Source organism: Sparus aurata, chromosome 9, assembly GCF_900880675.1.
Source record: "Sparus aurata chromosome 9, fSpaAur1.1, whole genome shotgun sequence".
In the NCBI taxonomy this organism is placed as follows: Eukaryota; Metazoa; Chordata; class Actinopteri; order Spariformes; family Sparidae; genus Sparus; species Sparus aurata.
In genome coordinates, this window is record NC_044195.1 from 9,765,519 (window position 1) to 9,782,797 (window position 17,279).

At 40.1% G+C, this 17,279-nt stretch overlaps 1 protein-coding gene across 3 annotated transcripts; it reads right to left on the reverse strand.

Annotated features, from left to right (window-relative positions):
• Positions 1-7,850: 7,850 nt before the first annotated feature.
• LOC115587561 (interleukin-1 receptor type 2) lies at positions 7,851-16,445 on the reverse strand. 3 transcript variants are annotated; one of them, XM_030427459.1, is made up of 11 exons: positions 16,240-16,445; positions 15,445-15,859; positions 13,123-13,219; positions 12,721-12,979; positions 12,141-12,315; positions 10,929-11,106; positions 9,907-10,002; positions 9,736-9,801; positions 9,509-9,644; positions 9,047-9,192; positions 7,851-8,865 (listed from the first exon to the last, which is right to left on the reverse strand). In XM_030427459.1, exons 3-11 carry the CDS (start codon positions 13,208-13,210, stop codon positions 8,720-8,722), a joined length of 1,290 nt encoding a protein of 429 aa, XP_030283319.1. In that variant the 5' UTR covers positions 13,211-13,219; positions 15,445-15,859; positions 16,240-16,445; the 3' UTR covers positions 7,851-8,719. The 3 variants fall into 3 exon arrangements, with proteins under 3 accessions (XP_030283319.1, XP_030283320.1, XP_030283321.1); XM_030427460.1 differs by lacking the exon at positions 16,240-16,445 and having other exon boundaries at positions 15,445-15,955; XM_030427461.1 differs by lacking the exons at positions 15,445-15,859; positions 16,240-16,445 and adding an exon at positions 13,336-14,444.
• Between the last annotated feature and the right edge of the window lie 834 nt (positions 16,446-17,279).

Genomic DNA, 17,279 nt, shown 5'->3' on the forward strand with positions numbered 1-17,279 from the left:
AAAAACACCGTAAATTGACTTTCTTTCAAAACACTGAATTTTTGGCACCAAGCATTTAATACAAACAAGTACAATCTCATGATTTCAAGAACTGAATGAGCCAACTGACTAAGACCTGCCAGGATCCACCAAGCATATGTTTTGCTTCCCATCAATTAAACTTGGTGAACCAAGGCCAGTTCACCCAGAAACCAATACAAAAGCAATGTGTGGTCTTGCAGAGGTGTGAGAAGCCAAACCTGGGCTCCCCCACTGGCTGGAGGATTTCCCAAGAGACAAAAGCAGTCTTTTAACTATGAGTCAGTCCCGTCAACCACGATCCATGAGTAAATGTCACTTAAAAAAAAAAAACGATGTGATGCAGAAAAACGTGCACCACATTCACAGCCCCAACGAAGCGGTTGGCAAAACATCCTGACTAGCAAGTGTCATGTTCTCTTTTCTGTTTCATGAAGCAAAACTGTTTTTTTTTTTCCTTTTCCCCCACAGCTCATGGAAACTTCTTTGTGGTCAAAACTTTGAGACTTTGAGTGTTAACAAAAGGTATTATCATTGTGTTCCATTGCTCAGGTACGGTCTGAAAATTGTAGTTATTCACTGAATGATAACATCTGCCAACACGATGAATATAATAGTTTGGTTTATTAAGAGTCACAAAATAATCCCAACCCAAATGTAATCAGTTCACTGTCATAGAGGATGAAGAAAACCAGCCAATCCTCACATTTAAGAAGTCACAGTGACATTAGTTTGCTTCTTGATTTACGACGGTGTTGTTGAATAACCGGATGAATAGGCCAAGTGAAGCTTGTAAACTATTATAATAATTAACACATTTGAATGAAATTCTTCTGAGATTTGGACACCATCACTAGATGTTCCATTTTGGCTCCATATTGGCTTGATATGGAGTCAGATCATCTTATTGGCTTATATGTTTATAGTATGATTATAGTTCCTCAAACTGCCAACTGTCTCTGAAATAACTGGACTCATGTTTAAATCCAAATCATCCACCTGCCAGTTAGACCCCCTGCCTACCTACCAGGTAAAAAGCTGCCTGCCTTCCTTGTCCTCTCTTAAAACTGACATCATTCATTTCTCACTGACTTCTGGTGTTGTTCCATCATCACTAAAGACTGCTGCTATCACTCCAACTATCAAGAAACCCGGTGCAGATCCGAATGATTTCAACAACTTTCATCCCATCTCAAACTCGCCATTTATCTCCAAAATATAGAACTGTTGCAGCTCAACTAAACACCCATCTGTCTCGCTACAACCTCTTTGAACAATTTCAGTCTGGCTTTAGTGCCCATCATAGCACTGAGACAGCCCTCGTGAAAATCACAAATGACCTCTTGATGGCATCTGACTCTGGTTTACTCTCCATCCTGGTTCTCCTCGACCTCAGCGCAGCCTTCGACACTGTCTCTCATGACATCCTCCGGGACAGGCTGGCCTCCATCTGACTCACTGACATCCCTCTGGCTTGGCCTTTTCACTGGTTGCACACAATTTGTCCAACTCATAAACCAAAGATCCTGCTCCTCTCCAGTCTCCAGCGGTGTTCCCCAAGGCTCTGTCCTTGGCCCTCCTGTTCACTATTTACCTTCTGCCCTTTGGACACACTCCCTGGCACCATCATATCTCGCTGAACTGATCCACATCCACACACCCTCCCGCACTCTCCGATCCTCTTCTACTAGCTCTTCGCCCCATCTGCCAACCTAACCACCATGGGGTAAAGAGCTTTCAGTCGATCAGCCCCCAGCCTCTAGAAACTCTCTCCCACCAGACATTCGCACTTCTGACACTGTCTCCACTTTTAAATCTCGCCTGAAAACACACTTATTCCGAGTGGGTTACTCTGTATCAGACTAATCATACAATCACACTCCTGCCTATTCTCTATTCCACCCTATTGCACTATTCTCACCCCTGATGCACAACCCTGCCGAACCCAGCCCAGTTGACTTCCTGTATGGTGAGGACCGCGGAGTCTGAATTCTGTGCCTTGCATTTTCTTATTCATTTATTTTTCCTCATTTGCACTAAATTGTCTCCTGTTTTTGTTGTACTGTTGTTGTTATGTGTGGTGTCCTTGAGTGCTTTGAAAGGTGCCTTTAAATAAAATGCATTATTATTATTATTATTATTATTGTTATTATCATCATTATTATTATAATATCTAGTCTCTGTCTTTTTGAGTAGCTAGCTGCTCTTGATCTAGATTTTGTGACTGCAAACATTTACCCGAAAACAAGGAGTCAGCCATTGTCTACGTGCTCTCATGCGGATGGAAAGTAGGGTCACCACATTCTCAAAATTTTCCTACCGACAACACTGGTAATACCCGATGCAACGATTTATTTATTTTCTACAGGAAAATGAGGCTCAGCTGTCTGTAGAGCGCTGAACATTTCCTACTGCTGCCGCTATTTATTCAAAACATTCAATTAGTGAAATACGGGTTGACTTTTATTTTGATGTAAGCTAACCACAGGAAATGTCTGTTCAGTGAGTTTAGCTATCGTCTATCAAAAATGTGTTTTGGACAATTTTTGAAAACAGATGAGTCGTTAGTATGTCAGGGAGTGGTTTTACACAGTGTGGGAGTAATGGAACAAGAATGAGGTGTTGGATGAAGAGCTGCAGTTGCACACCTCCAACTTCTCAGTGAGGTGACGCCTTTTCCCTCAATAACGTAATTACGTTCCGCATTAATCCGCGTTCCGCGTTTGAATCTGAAATAATAGGAGCTTTTGATTTTTGTTTGGACAACAAATCCTCCACCGTTAACTTGTCAGTTAAGCACTGCAGCATTCTCCTGAAAAACTGAAGTAGCTGGGGACAGCTGGGTTTAAAAGTTCCCACGGTGATTGGAAAAGACATTATTTACACTCACGTTTAAGTTGAAATCTTAAGCTAAAAGTGTGTAGCTTCGAACTTATTGTAAACTCTTTCCAGATCAATGTTGATCTCGGTTCTTCAAAAGGCTTGGACAATGCTGGATGAGCTGTATGGAGCCATTTTACGTTTTTTCCAATAGTTTTTTCACATTTTAAATTAAGTCCCCTGACACTTAAATTTGCATGGTGCAACATTATTTTGCTGTAAAGCTCTGAAGATGTTTTGTGGAGAAGGAACCCCGACTTTACACATGACAACCCTGGCTGTTTGCAATGGAGGATGGTACAGGACACTTTGTATGTAAGGGGGCCAAGACTCACGTGGAACAATGGCACTGTAAGCAAGGCTACTGAGGAAATGTATTTCTAACATCAAATCACTTGATTAGCATAACACTAGATGAAAGCACAAGTCATGGACGCCCAAACAGTGAATGACCTAAAATCATTTATCAGGTGTGTTATATGTTATATGATATATGGTATTTATGTCTGGGAATGGAGATATGGACCATGTGTTCTTTGACATCATTTAACTGGACCATGACACAGATTCAGCGTCGCTGTGAAATGAGCTGAAAAGCAGCAGGGTCGGACCAAGAGTTTCTCCAAAAAAACCTAATCAGCATGGCCACAGACGTGCCGCTGCTCTGACCGGGAGACAGACTAAAACAGGATATCCCGCGACCTCAGTTTACTGTCTTGCACATCATTTAGAACTAGTGGTGAATGACTCATAAAAGGCAGTCGCTGGCTGTAATCAGTTAGTGTTTTTCCTCTGAAAACTCTATTCTCTTTACCAGCAGTCACTGAAAAACACAAGGGAGTTTGAGAAAACGATTGTAGAACTGTATGCAGATTCAGAGGATTGGATAAGTGTTTACAATAAGATGGGTGTCCAGCAGTGTCAACACTGTCAAAGCTGTCCTGAAGGATTTCCCAATGTAAGCACAACACAGAGGTGCCCTCTGCCATGAAGGACAGGGCGGGAAAACAGGAATTGACAGTCAATGTGGGCATAACCAGCGGCAGGTTAAAAGGGGTTGAACTCACTGAATCATAACCTAAAATAAATAAGTCTATTCTACTAGTCAATCATCGATAATCTCATCAGGCGTCTCCCTGACAGTGACTTGGTAAACCTGTTAAAGCCTATGGATCAACACTTCTGTCTGAAAAACAAGACAGAACTTGTTTTCTTAAGTCTAAAGTCTTGATGCATTGTTGCTCATGGACCAAAACAGACCTCCTATCAACAGATAGGAAAGCACACAAGACCTGGACATCATGGGTTCCAGGACCGCGACAGCAGCCTGCTGAAAACAGACCACAGACACTGGTCTATATATATCTATATCTGCTTCACAGTAAGAGGATGACCTTTTACTCTAAACTTGGCTCTTGTGTTATGTGGTGTGTGCCATCATAACTTTTCATATTTCAATTACAGTCGTTGTTGTCGCAGTCTCCTTAATACATTTGTTTCAAGTAGTGTGTGTGTGTGTGTGTGTGTGTGTGTGTGTTAAAGTGTTGTACCTCGACACTTTGGCCATGTAATAAGCAGTTAAGTTTTTATTTTTCTCTCACTCGCCCTCCATCATTTGCTCTCTCTCTCTCTCCCTCTCTCTCTCTCTCTCTCTCTCTATCTGAGGCTATTAATAATTTATCAATCTCCACTCCCAATGTTAGTCAGGTAATAGGCCCCTACAAAGTTTAGATTATAACTCACACCCTGGGTTCAATGATGTTGAGGAATTTTCTGGGATGTTAAACACGGATGGAGGAAGCAGGAATGTGTGCGAGAAACAGAATTAATGAACCAATCCAACAGTCAGTCACAAGAAAGTAATCAGCAGCTATTTAGACATAGATTCATCATTTTAGTCACTTCAAGTTCTGAACTGTGAGAGATTTGTTTGTTGTTTGGACAGTTGTTCAGACAACACAGGACATTCGATGACATCGCCTAGCAGGAGAGTTGCATTATGGGTTGTTTTTAGCCTCATTGTTGCTCGGCTAGTTGGTTTCTGCAATTCTGAAAGTGCAAGAAGAGCTTTTTATAATGAGTTAGCACTAAAATTGTTCAGGAAGCAAACATGGAGCTAAGTGATCGATGATCATTGAAGCCCACACAGAGAGCTCACCTTCCTTATTTGTTTTCAGAAAAAATGATCCAATAGAATGGAGATTTCTGCTGACAGACTTTAGGGTCCTATGAGGAAAATTTGCCATAGATATTTGGACAAAGTTAATAAATGATAAAAGATGTGGGGAAAACAAGGTAGCCAAAACACCACTTCATCCGTCTCTTTAATGCCGGGAAGCTGGACTACTTGAGGTCAGACTGTGGAGATAGCGGAATGAACATGCTAAAGCAGCTCTGGTGCTTGGTGACCAGAGGACCAGTGTTAAATCCTTGAACAGAACACAGCGCAGTGTCCTGTAATGCTGTCAGAGACAGTAACAGTGATGACGGGGATTTGGATCGTACAGTTTATTACAGTGAACCCAGCTCGTGGTCAATATTGTTGAAAACTGAGGACTCACCAGCCTGATGTCACTCTAGTCCTTCTGTAAAGGCACAGCCTCCTCAGGTCACATGGAAATTTTGTAAAAACATCTTGTTTTTTCTTCAAAAAAAAAAGATAAACTGAAATCTCAGTTCAGCCGTGTCCTCTCCAGCTTTGACTTCCCCTTCTGTGGACACTGGTGCACATGTTGCAATTTCCTTTTCAGGGATCTTTTGAAAGCCAGCGTGTGTCCTAATCTCTTGAGCAATAACTGGGAGGAGAGCTGCCTGGATCCTGCTGTACATATGATTCACACATTTCACAGCTCTGAAACCGCCTGTTCTTTATAACACACAAGCCAGTTCATATGACAATACTGTTATTAATGGTCTGCTCTGTGTGTCCCACCCTGATCGGTCACATTATTATCTATCAGCGCTAATTAATCTCTGTTTGTTAAGTGCAGCTGTCTCTCAGGCTGGTTTATGTAACAGTGTCACAGGATTGAAAACATGTCATGTTGAGACCTCTAGTGGCTGCACTGAGAAGCTACTTGAGATCTAAATATCTGCAAATGAACTGATAAAGGAGTCCTTGAAAAAATACCAGTTGCATTCTTTTAATTGTAACACGTATTTGAACCTGTGACTTGTGAAATCAAGATCAATGTGAGTCTGCATGGGAAGTAGAAAGTCGATGTGCCTTAAAGGATGGATGGTGAATGTGTTCCTACAGGCCCCTGTGCTGTGTTTGTAGTGATCTCATTGTATATGAATGAATGGTACTTCTTTGAATAAGCATGGATCCTCAAATAAGGTGATGTTGGTTTCCTTCAGATGAGCTGAAAGATGAGATGTACCTCTCTGGACTAAGCATTCACCTAATTCTTAATCTGAAAATCCTTAAAAAAAAAATTAAAAAAAATAAACAAACAAGAAAAAGCCATCTGAAAAATTTACTTCCACAAAGCCAGAAGCAGGGCTGTTTTTCTTAACTTAAGGAAACAGGGTGATGGACATGACAGGGGAGATATCCTGTAGAGAAACACATCTACAGCACGTAAAACTGCAGATTCCACAAAGGCCACAAAATTAAATCAACACCTCTTCACGACAGTGTCAACAAAATCTGTGCGACCTGGTCATAGAGGTTGTTACAGAAGCCCCGAGGAGCAAGTTAGAAACTTTTCCTTTTCTGGTGACCCATTTTCTCTCCTGTGACTTTCAACCTGGTTTGTTCTTGTAGTACGAATGTTTTCCACCAGGACTCCAGTCAGAAACAGCAAACTTAGTGAACAGAAACAATAATTTAGATCAGACTTAGAAAATGGATGACCAGAATAAAAACATTTCTCCCTTGCTCCTCAGGGCTTCCACATGTTGTGCTGTGAACAGGGTAGGCATGATAAACTACAGCTGTCCTTTGCTGACCTCTTTTTAAATAGATTCTGTGTATTGTGGTTGTGTCAAAGCTTAGGCACACTTTTTGAACTTAAAGAATAAGATACAGATCAATCAATCAATTTACTCCAACGTATTATTATATACTTGAATAACTTGGTGATTATGGGTATTTCTTTTTTAAAGATCTGCATTGTGTTTTTACTGTTTTACATTCTTTATCACACAGTAGATTTAAACGTTTTTTTCGATAATGCTGTATCGTATGTCTACATACCATTTTATAGTTATAGTGTGAAAATAAGCATTTTTCTAGAAGGATAGCTCCATCCTGCGATGCCCTCTTCACCCAGTGCAGGTGGTGGGAGAGAGCAGGATGACGGACAAGCCGTCATCGCTGCCTGTGGAGGAGTCCCGCCCCCTGCAGGCCACTATCACAGCACTGGGCAGCTCCTTCAGCAACACACTGATATACCTAAAGTGTGTGAAGGAGAGGCATCGCAGGTCCTTCCTTCCTGCTCATTTTGGTTTGCACTAGCTGGGAAATTTTCCTATCCATATTTATTATTTATTAATAACAATACACTGTCCGCGACCCTCACGGATAAGCGGAAAAGAAAACGGAACGGAACAATACACTGCCACACTGTTTATAATTACACTGTTTATAATGAACATACTGTGTATATACGAGTCTATTTCTATTCCTTACCTTTTTATTGTATTGTTTAATTTTTTACCATCTTTTATCACTACTACTACTTATTATTGTTTATTGCGGCTGCTGTGACACAGAAATTCCCCCATTTGCGGGACTAATAAAGGAATTTCTATCTGATTCGGATTCTGATGTTGGTCTCTTTTTATGAGAGATCAACTGAGGAGAACTATAAATAACTATAAACAGCAGTGCTTACTTTACTGATTTTTTTTCTGCTGTACAAGCCATTCTGCTATGTTTAAGAGGAGCATTTTGCACCTGTCACTCAAAAACATAACGTGTGATGTGCAATAACCACATAAAATGATGCATTTTTAGATTTAATAGTCACCAGAACAGTTGGACCATCAACACCATCCATTACGTATATTTAATAGAGCGGTAATTTGACACATTATAAATGCTACATTCAGTCAAACACACACATCAACAATGAAAGATTTGATTGGTAAATCGGTATAAATGTGGAGACATTCAGGTTTGCAAATGGACTGAATACTTCCCTATTGTGCAAGATAACTCCCTGAGAACTCCCTGAGGTAATAATACCCCCCACCCCGTGTTTGAAAGTAGACAAGGTTTGAGGTAGACAAGTTAGAAAGACCTCTCTGTCTTAATGCAGTCCAGTTCAACACCACTGCAAACTACAGCCTCTATATCAAACGTATAAACGTATAATGCAACCTATATCTCCCTGACTGTGGCGCTCAAAGCAGATTATATTACTTTCTACAGGTGTATTTTATAGAGGGTTATAGAGAGTTACTGAATATCAAAACAAACACATGTAAAGTCATCACATACAGTTGTATCTTGTGAACGTGTTTATGCAGATTATGATTGTTTTTGCAGAAGCCCTCAATTTGGCCATACAGTGTAATAGAGCTTCTCCAATGGTAATCACCTCAGTGGCATATACAATACCAAAAGTAACAAAAATAATCCATGAGTAATTTTCAGTCAAGGGTGAGGAGACGGAGGACTGTCACGTCACAGTAGGTGAACGCAGCCACCAGTGTAAAGACATGGATTCCCCTAAAAGGAGTGCTGACCTCCAAACAAGACGTGGTGGTTATACTGCACAACATCACATGCATGCGATGCACGAAACACTGGTTTCATGTAATAGCAGACACACTGAAGACGTTTGTGGAGGGAGTGTGAACACAAGCAGAGTTAGAAAGTGCTGTGCTGACGGGCCAGAATGTAGTCCATTTTCGTTTTCCTTCTAGGTTTGCAGAGGACGTAGAGGAAGACAGAGACCAAGGTCAGGAAGCAGGACGTGGCCACCGCACCGACAACCAGCCATGTGAATGTGGAGTCTGCGAAGAGAGAGACGGAGGTGAGTGCATGCTTTGGTAGGGAAGCCACTGGTTGTCTTGAAATGAGTTGTCACAAAGGATCGTCCCCATGAATTCTAGTGTGGATCGGCAACAATGGGTAAAATGTCAATGTAATCTCTCATTTACACACAATATGCACACACAGAGACTCACAACTTACCTTCTAGGTGAAACAGTGTGACAACTTCCTGTCTCCCTCCTTGATTCTCGGCGACACACCTCAGCTCCGTCTTTTCGTCTACTTCAGTCATCTCAACAAAGATTAGTCTTAGCTCAATCTGGCAGTCTTCAGACACCCTGGTTACCCTGGAAACATGGAGACAGACACAGCTGTCAGTGATGGCTCATGTGACAAACAGCAACTCTCTTAAAGTGGATGTTTCTCAAAGCTGAAACTATCTTAGCAGCTTAAATCAGAGGTTGGAAATCGCAGCACACAATCCAAAATATTTCCTCAATGGCAGCAAGTGAACAGATTATATCAGTATAAGTTGTGTTTTAAAGATCGGTGTGTTGTGTCTCCTATATCTACAATGAAAATGAATAAAGTATTCCTTTCTTTCCTATTATTGGAAAGTAGCTTGTGATCTAATTATGAGGCGAAAAACAAACCAATAATTACCTCCTACCCCCCTGCAGAGCCCGCCTATCAAGGTATGATGACTCCACTGATTGGCCATTGACCAGCCATTGGACTACAGTGGCATCAGCCGTTTGACAGTCGGTGAGCACATTGCAAAACAGCTCCAGTCCTGAGCCTGAACAAAGGCAGAGGTTAGTTGACATTACACCTTCGTTGTGTCCGAAAAGTCTCTCTTATTATCTTATATATATTATATAATCACTCACCATGTAGACTTTCAAAAATGGTTCCATTCAGCGGAGACACAATCACGGGTGGTTGTATTACCGGAGCTAAAACGTAAAGAAACCCAGTTATCAGTATCATGGTTACCTTTATTGTCTATACAGGAAAACAATTGTACGAATGAAAAGATGAACGGTTGCAAAAGAACTCACTGTGACGTGTTGTGTGGCTGCTGCTGCTGATGAGCCCGGGGTTAGAGGTCACGGAGAGGTCAGGCACAGTGGGAGTGGGAGTTTCAGGGTCTACGCCTTCACACATACACACACATTTAGACACGTGTAAACACATCTAAACAAACGACTTATCTCCCACAATGATTAATAATTCATGCCAGGTAAGAAGCCAGCTGTTTTAACAGTGGTGAAACAAGTATTCAGATCCTAACTTGTGTAAATGTACAAAAACTACCGTATAAAAATACTCCCAAGTTAAGTAATTAACTTGCGTTCAAAAAACTTGCATGACCATAATCATCAAACTATACAAAGTTATAGATGTAAAAGTAACATTTATTATTTAATTGGACCATAATTATATCATTTAAATGCATTCATGTGTAAGCATCACTTATGTAAGCTGGTGAAAATTTATTTCACTTTAATAACTATGTATACTGCTGGGTAGCCTAAACTATATGTCATCATTAACTACAATATTTAGATTCGGTGTTAAAAATCTGAATCTTCATAGTCACAAGGTACTAATGTCATGAAATAAATGTAATGGAGGAAAAAGTAAGATATTGGCTTGCAAGATGTAGCAGAGTGCATGCAGAGTAGAGGATGTAATGGAGTCTTCAGAACTGTACTTAAGTACAGCGAGGCTGAGCTGAGTCAGTGTGCTACACCTATTCAGCCAGCAGAGGGCAGGCCACACTAGTGATCTGTGGTGCTACTATCACTAAGTAAACTAATGACGACTCCGGTTAATCATTTTATGTGATTATTTGTAATGATAATTTAATTACAGTTATAATTAATGGACTTTGTACACAGTGTATGCTGGCTGTATTTTATACCTGATACTGATAATCACATGAATATTAGATAAAAACATATATGATTTAGTAATGGTCGAAACTCATTGATCTGAGTTTTCATGGTTACGTTTGAAAATAAAACCTGCGATAAAAATATCTGGCAGAGAAGATGAGACATGTTGTGACTTCACCCACCTTCTACATGGACCACGATGGTTCTGCTGACTTTGTACTGCTGGTTGTCGATGAGCACTCTGAGCTCGCAGGTGTAGACACCTGCATGGGATCGCTTCATGTAAGGAATTATTAGTTTAGCATTGTTCCGGCGGAAGGAGCCCCCTCGGATGAGCTGATGGTCAGTGGAGCTGGAGTCCTGTGAAGGAGGAACAGACTGCATCACTCACATGAAAGGAGCCAGGCAGGCCCAGGCCTCGCATGCTCTAAATCAGGGGTGCCAAAACTTTGGCCGCACAGACAGAAAGCAAACACCTATTGTAAAGATGCAAAATGGTACAAGGATCCCAAATCCTCTTGATAATAGCGTCCATTTTGACATGAAACAGTAGAAAAACACAGTGGGGCCAAATAGAACACATGTTTACCTGCTGTTTTATATCAAAATGGTTGCGGTGAAGAAGGTACTGATTGACTTCCTGCACAAAGTGTCACTCCAATTATGAGAGAAAAAAATAATTAGGGATCCTAAACATCTAAAGAGCCTTTTACCTAAATATGTTTTTGCTCACAACATATGGTGGGTCAGATTGAACCTTTAGGACGCCAACTTTGGCCCATGGGCCAGACTTTGGGCGGTAACATAACTGATGCGTAATGAGTTTTGAGTGAATTTTAAAGTGTCCATGACATTTAAAGACGTTCAGTGTGCTACAGTTATGATTGTATTGTAAAAACAGTTATGAGCCACTAAGTAATGTAGGACTCTAATGCCAGCTACCTTAATAGACGTCATCTCCTTTTACACAAGTTTACTACCTTCAGTCAGAGTCTCAACACAGTATCTCTCTATGATAAATGAATGTTCCCTAATGTTAGTTTTGACATTTTTCAGCTTGAGGCTCAAGCCGTCGGCTGTTTGCTTTTGTTGCACAATCACCCTTCATGAAGTTCAAAACCTTAAACACATTGTAAAGCTCCCTGAAAACAAACATGAATACAATGGGCTTGACTTGACAAAGTGTCGATGCTGCAAATTCTTGAAACAAGATGATTTGTATTGGAAACTGATTGGAAACTGGTTCAGAACACACAGAGGTCCAGTGAGCCTTCTGCTCAAATCGAGTTTAAAACATGGAACAGTGTGAGCGGCAGAACATGAGATTAAAAGATTTAAATCTTAGTAGACAATGAAGATGATAAACATCCAGTATCAGAAGTCGTTTCTCTTACCTTGTACCACTTGATCACACTGTCTGGCTTTTTGAAGTCTTCTATGGGACATCTGAGTGGCACATTCAGCTCTCCCACCATGGCACGGATTGGATAAGACAGTTTCTTCATGTCAACAGAAGTGGCCTCGTACACTTGAACCTTGATACTCCCAGTGACACAGTAGGTTTCATTTCTTGAAAAGAAAAGTGAGGACACACATTGTGAATGATGGGTGGAAAGGTGTTATTCTTCAATAAATCAAATCTCAGGTAGCACTGTTATGGATGCCTCTCAGTGGAGCGAGGCAAGAGAAAGGACATCTTTTGGCAAATGAAGAGTGGGTCACAAAACAGATATTTGGCGGATTTACATAATAAGACTGTAAGTAATACTGTGATTAATCCAACTGGTCTTCAACATTACAGAAATCAGTCATAAAAAGTGGAGCAAAACTGTGAAACGCTTATATTCAAGAGAGATTTAATTTAACAACTGCATGAGCCTTAAGCTATGAACAATGTATTATATATATTAAATGAAGTTTGGTCAAGCATCGAGGAAATGCAAATGCAGGTGAGGTAGCAGTTTTTACGCCCACCTGTAAGTGCAGATATATTCCCCAGAGTCTGAAGTGTTCGCCGGGAGGAACCACAACTGCTGGTTCCTCTGTCGGACACGCGCCCCGTCCTGATGGACCACACCCTCTGTCCCGTTGACCTTGGAGATGATGTACTTTGCCGTCAGCGGGGCGAGGTTTCGTACTTGAAGCACTCTCTTGAACATTGGGAAGGAGAGGATTACTGCCTCACCTTCCACTCTGAATAACCCCAACTCTGGAGACACCAGGAAGCAGCCATCTGGAGACAAATGTCAAAAACATTTATATACATATATCATTTTATTTTTCTGCATATATAGTATATAATATATAGATTTATCTATAAACCTATAGAAAGAAAAGAGAAAATAGTGTGTATATATACAGTATATAAATGCTCACCCTTCATAGGCAGAGGAGGTAGTGGAGGTCTTCTTCCATAAACGTACTCAACGATGACCAGAGCAAACATCAAGACCAGGCGGACCATGATGGCAGTCTGCAGTGACACACAAATCTACAATCAAAGATCCACTGATAAAGTGTGTAGTGATGTACAGTGGGCCGTGCAGATTCTGCTCTGTTTCCTTGGGCTTGTATACACTTAATACTTGCCAGTAAAAGCTGAAGTGTAAGAGAAGAAGTGACGAAGAGAGGAGCACTGAAATAGTGACAGAGCCAGAGTCATGCCTAGTACTGGGATTCTGCAGGTGGTGTTTCCTCAAGCAGCTTATAGTTTTGATGACGCCTGGCTTCAACTTAAACGCCTTTATAGCTTGTTAAACTTGTGTGACATCACGAGAGTCGTCATCGAAACGCCGGCACTCCCGCTCAACCCGCCTCCGCGCTCAGCCAAATTTAACCGCAGGGGTTTGCCAACAGCAGCATGGGCTGAGTCACACTGAATGCTTGAAGGCCACTAAAAACAAAGGTCAGCAAAATTAACACCAAAAGTGATAACAGAATAAAAAAAACTTTTTTCAGTCAAATAATTTTTAACAATTAAAAATATGTTCCTGTGTTGTTTGAACAAACCTTTGATGGTTTTGGAAAAATGTAAAAACTCAATAAATTACAATAGGTGTCTGGTGTCTGATACAATATATATTCTATTTGAAAATCAATTATATAATATTCTATATTATCTAATCCAACCACATCAATCAAGTGGAGTCTATTGTACCATATTTCATTCACTATATTCTATTCTGATGTATTACATTCATATTGTGCAGTAGTATATATCTCAAACTCCCCTAAATCCCCTAAATTCACCTCTACTCCACATTAATCTCTTGTGTTCTGTTCTTTCTCATTGTGAGCTGGGGTTAGTCAGACAGGAGGGTAAACTCTCATGCTTATCATCTGATTTGACACCGTTATATCATCATTTCCATGGAAACAAGCAGATTTTCACTTCTGCTTCTGTTTCCTCGCCTTCGATTGCATCGATCAGCTGACAGCCAGCAACACTTTCACGCGAACACACACACACACACGCGCGCGTGTGATACTCATTTTTCCCCTGAGAAAATCTCTGAATCGGTGTGTCATCAAAGGGCAATCCCATTCATAATATCTGTGGGCGGGTTATTGTTGTAAATGAGTATGTACACAAGAGTCACAGCGCTGTAAGCCTGACTCTGTCTGGGGATCAAATGGAAACTTTGGCACATGGATAGTTTCGATTGATACAATAGAATATCCCAATGTCTAATGAGAGAGAAATAATTATATAAAAAAACAAAAAAACATGTCCACTTCCAGTTAGGGCTGCCAGGTGTGGCCTTGAAATAATATCACATTGTTTAAAGGCCATGTCGTGATTTACGATAGATACCTCGATATTTCTGAAATCTTCTCAATCTCTTCCTAAATGCAAGGACAAAATTCAAACATCACAATATTTTAGACCAAAAAGGCCCTGCTTCAACATTAACATTGTAACATTATTGTAATGATGGCTACTGGTGCTTTCACTGAATATTATCACAGTGAGATTTATGATCAATAGTCATCAGTAATGTGCATATAATGACTAAGTGGGTAAAGACAAATATATTAGAACAAGTAGAAGAGTCTGCGAGGTTCAGAAAATGACATAATTCATTTCATGTCATGATATAACCATATCTGTAAATTCAGACGATATGTAGTCTCATATTACAATAATGATATATATCGTATATATTGCCCAGCCCTTCTAACAATTGATACGAGCATACGTAGGTATTTTTGAATTATGGACTGATCATGGGTAATTATTAACTTATCAATTTTAGCAGGCATGGACATCCATGTTCTGATATTTCTTGTATATGTCAAATCAATGTGTCAAAAGTTAATGTGATGTAATTCATGGACTGAATACAGTAAATATTACCAGAAGTAACTAGTAAAGGTTGGAGCGTTAGTGCAAAAATATTAAAAATTAGCAATATACTACAATCTGAAAATGCATTAAAGCTATGTATATTTATATAAACATTTGGTATAGAAATATACAAAATGTGTGATTGTATGAATATACAATATAGAAAAAATATAAATAACATCATGATAGATCTAGCAGGACTCAAACATTGTTTGTTTATATATATATATATATATATATATATATATATATATATATATATATATACATATATATATATATATACATACATATGTGTGTGTGTGTATAAATGTATACATATATACAGCAGCAGTATACAGTTTACTCACGGTGTACAGGTGAGCGTGGCGGTCTCAGCAGTGACGAGAGGCAGATGTGGTGACAGGCAGGACTGGAGCAGCATGTGGTCAGCTTCCTGTCAACTCAGGGGGAACCTGCGCTCTCTTTTCAAGGCTCCCACCCCTCTGAGGTGGAAATTTCTCAGGTTTCCCAATGTAACGTAGTGTACTGTACAGCTCACCCCTCATATCTGCTGACTCCTCAACAGAGAGAGAGAGAGAGAGAGAGAGTGTGTACTCACACACACACATACTTACTCACATACTGTACATTGTGAGAGAATTCCTGCAGGTTCAGTCTGAAAAAAGGCATCGGTCTGGCTTTACAAGTGTTTACAACTGTTGTTTCTGTTCCTCTGGCATCATCTGCCTCTTGCGTCAGTGGGGGACATCTCTGTTTGTCCAGCTGTACACACATGGGATGAGTAATTATTCATTATCCTCATTACAGAAGATATTTTCTCACCACCAGCACAATAATGCAGACAATCTCTGGGATATTCATTTCTGACATATCTGTTGCCACCACGAGAAAAAAAAAAAACGCACTTAAAATATTTCAAAAAAATAAAATATTTCAAACTTGAATTTTTCTCCTCTAACATATTTGAAAAGTACTAATTGTAGAAGAACTGTTGCGTTAACACTAAGCCAGGCCAATCACCTCCTGGTTCCAGCTTCGTACGTGACACACAGACATGAGAGGGCCATGGATCCCCTGCTTTCTCGGTGAAAACATTTGACAATCACAGCATTCACCACGTGCCTATTCATTTATATTGTTACCTGTTCCCGTTAGCCGATTGTTTGATGATCACTGGATGTGAGCTCACCAGCTTCAGAGCTTTTTGACTGAGTCATGTGAGCAGAGGGCTAACCAGTTGTTGTGGTTAAACTGGAGAAGCGGCACAGCTCACAGGTTGTACTGACAGCATCTGTACAGCCTGCTGTACTGTAATGAAATATGTGATAGTCCCTATTGTTTTCTTTTTTTTTTTTTAAAGCAGTACGTGAGTGTGTGCACATTCACTCAGTCATGTGGAATTGTAGTAAAAAGAAAAAAACCCAGGGGGAATGTCTGGGTCGGTAAGTTTTGCACGACAAAAATATAAACGTGTTTAATGTGGACGAAAATATATAATCATGTTGACTCAGATTATAATAGAAACAAATATTTTCTTTTTAAATGTTCTAAATTATATTGCTGATGTGTGTTTATGAAAAAGCTTATACCTATTAGTCAGTGTTGTTTGAGGAGTAGACGACCGCCAAATGCAGTCAGTGTTTGATGAACAGCTGACGTGACGGTGCTGGCTGAATGAAGCACCTGTGGAATGCTGGGTAAAATCAACCATATGATTTGGATATGAAACAAAGAGGTCATTTTATTTTCCTGAAGTTCTGAAATCAGAGCTTTTGTCACTGTTGATCCGCTAACGTTACATTAGACAAGCAGACATATTTAGCTAACATTAATTTTTTTTGAGCTGAGTTGCAGGTTAATGTTACAGTACAACACAAAACCTTTGGGTAATCATAGCGTTTGTGGCTAATGTTGTTGATGTTAACTGTGTTAACATACAGAGCCAGACACAAGCAAACTGTGACTGGAATGTCAGTGATAGCTGGCCATGTGTTCTTACAAAACAGCCCATTCCAATTCATAATAGTCTCTTCTGTCTATCGTTACATTCTTTGACATTTGACCCAATTGTAAATACAGAAAGAGACACACTGTCTTTTAGGTATACAGCATCAGATTGGATTCACGAAGGCACAGTATAATGACAATACATGAGAGGGACATTGTGGCAAGCTTTGTAGTG

Coding starts and splice junctions, on each gene's coding strand:
- LOC115587561 (XM_030427459.1), bottom strand. CDS start 13,210: ATGGTCCGCCTGGTCTTGATGTTTGCTCTGGTCATCGTTGAGTACGTT. Junction 11,107..12,140: donor GTGTGATCAAGTGGTACAAG/GTAAGAGAAACG, acceptor CCTCCTTCACAG/GACTCCAGCTCCACTGACCA. Junction 10,003..10,928: donor CATCGTGGTCCATGTAGAAG/GTGGGTGAAGTC, acceptor GTATGTGTGAAG/GCGTAGACCCTGAAACTCCC.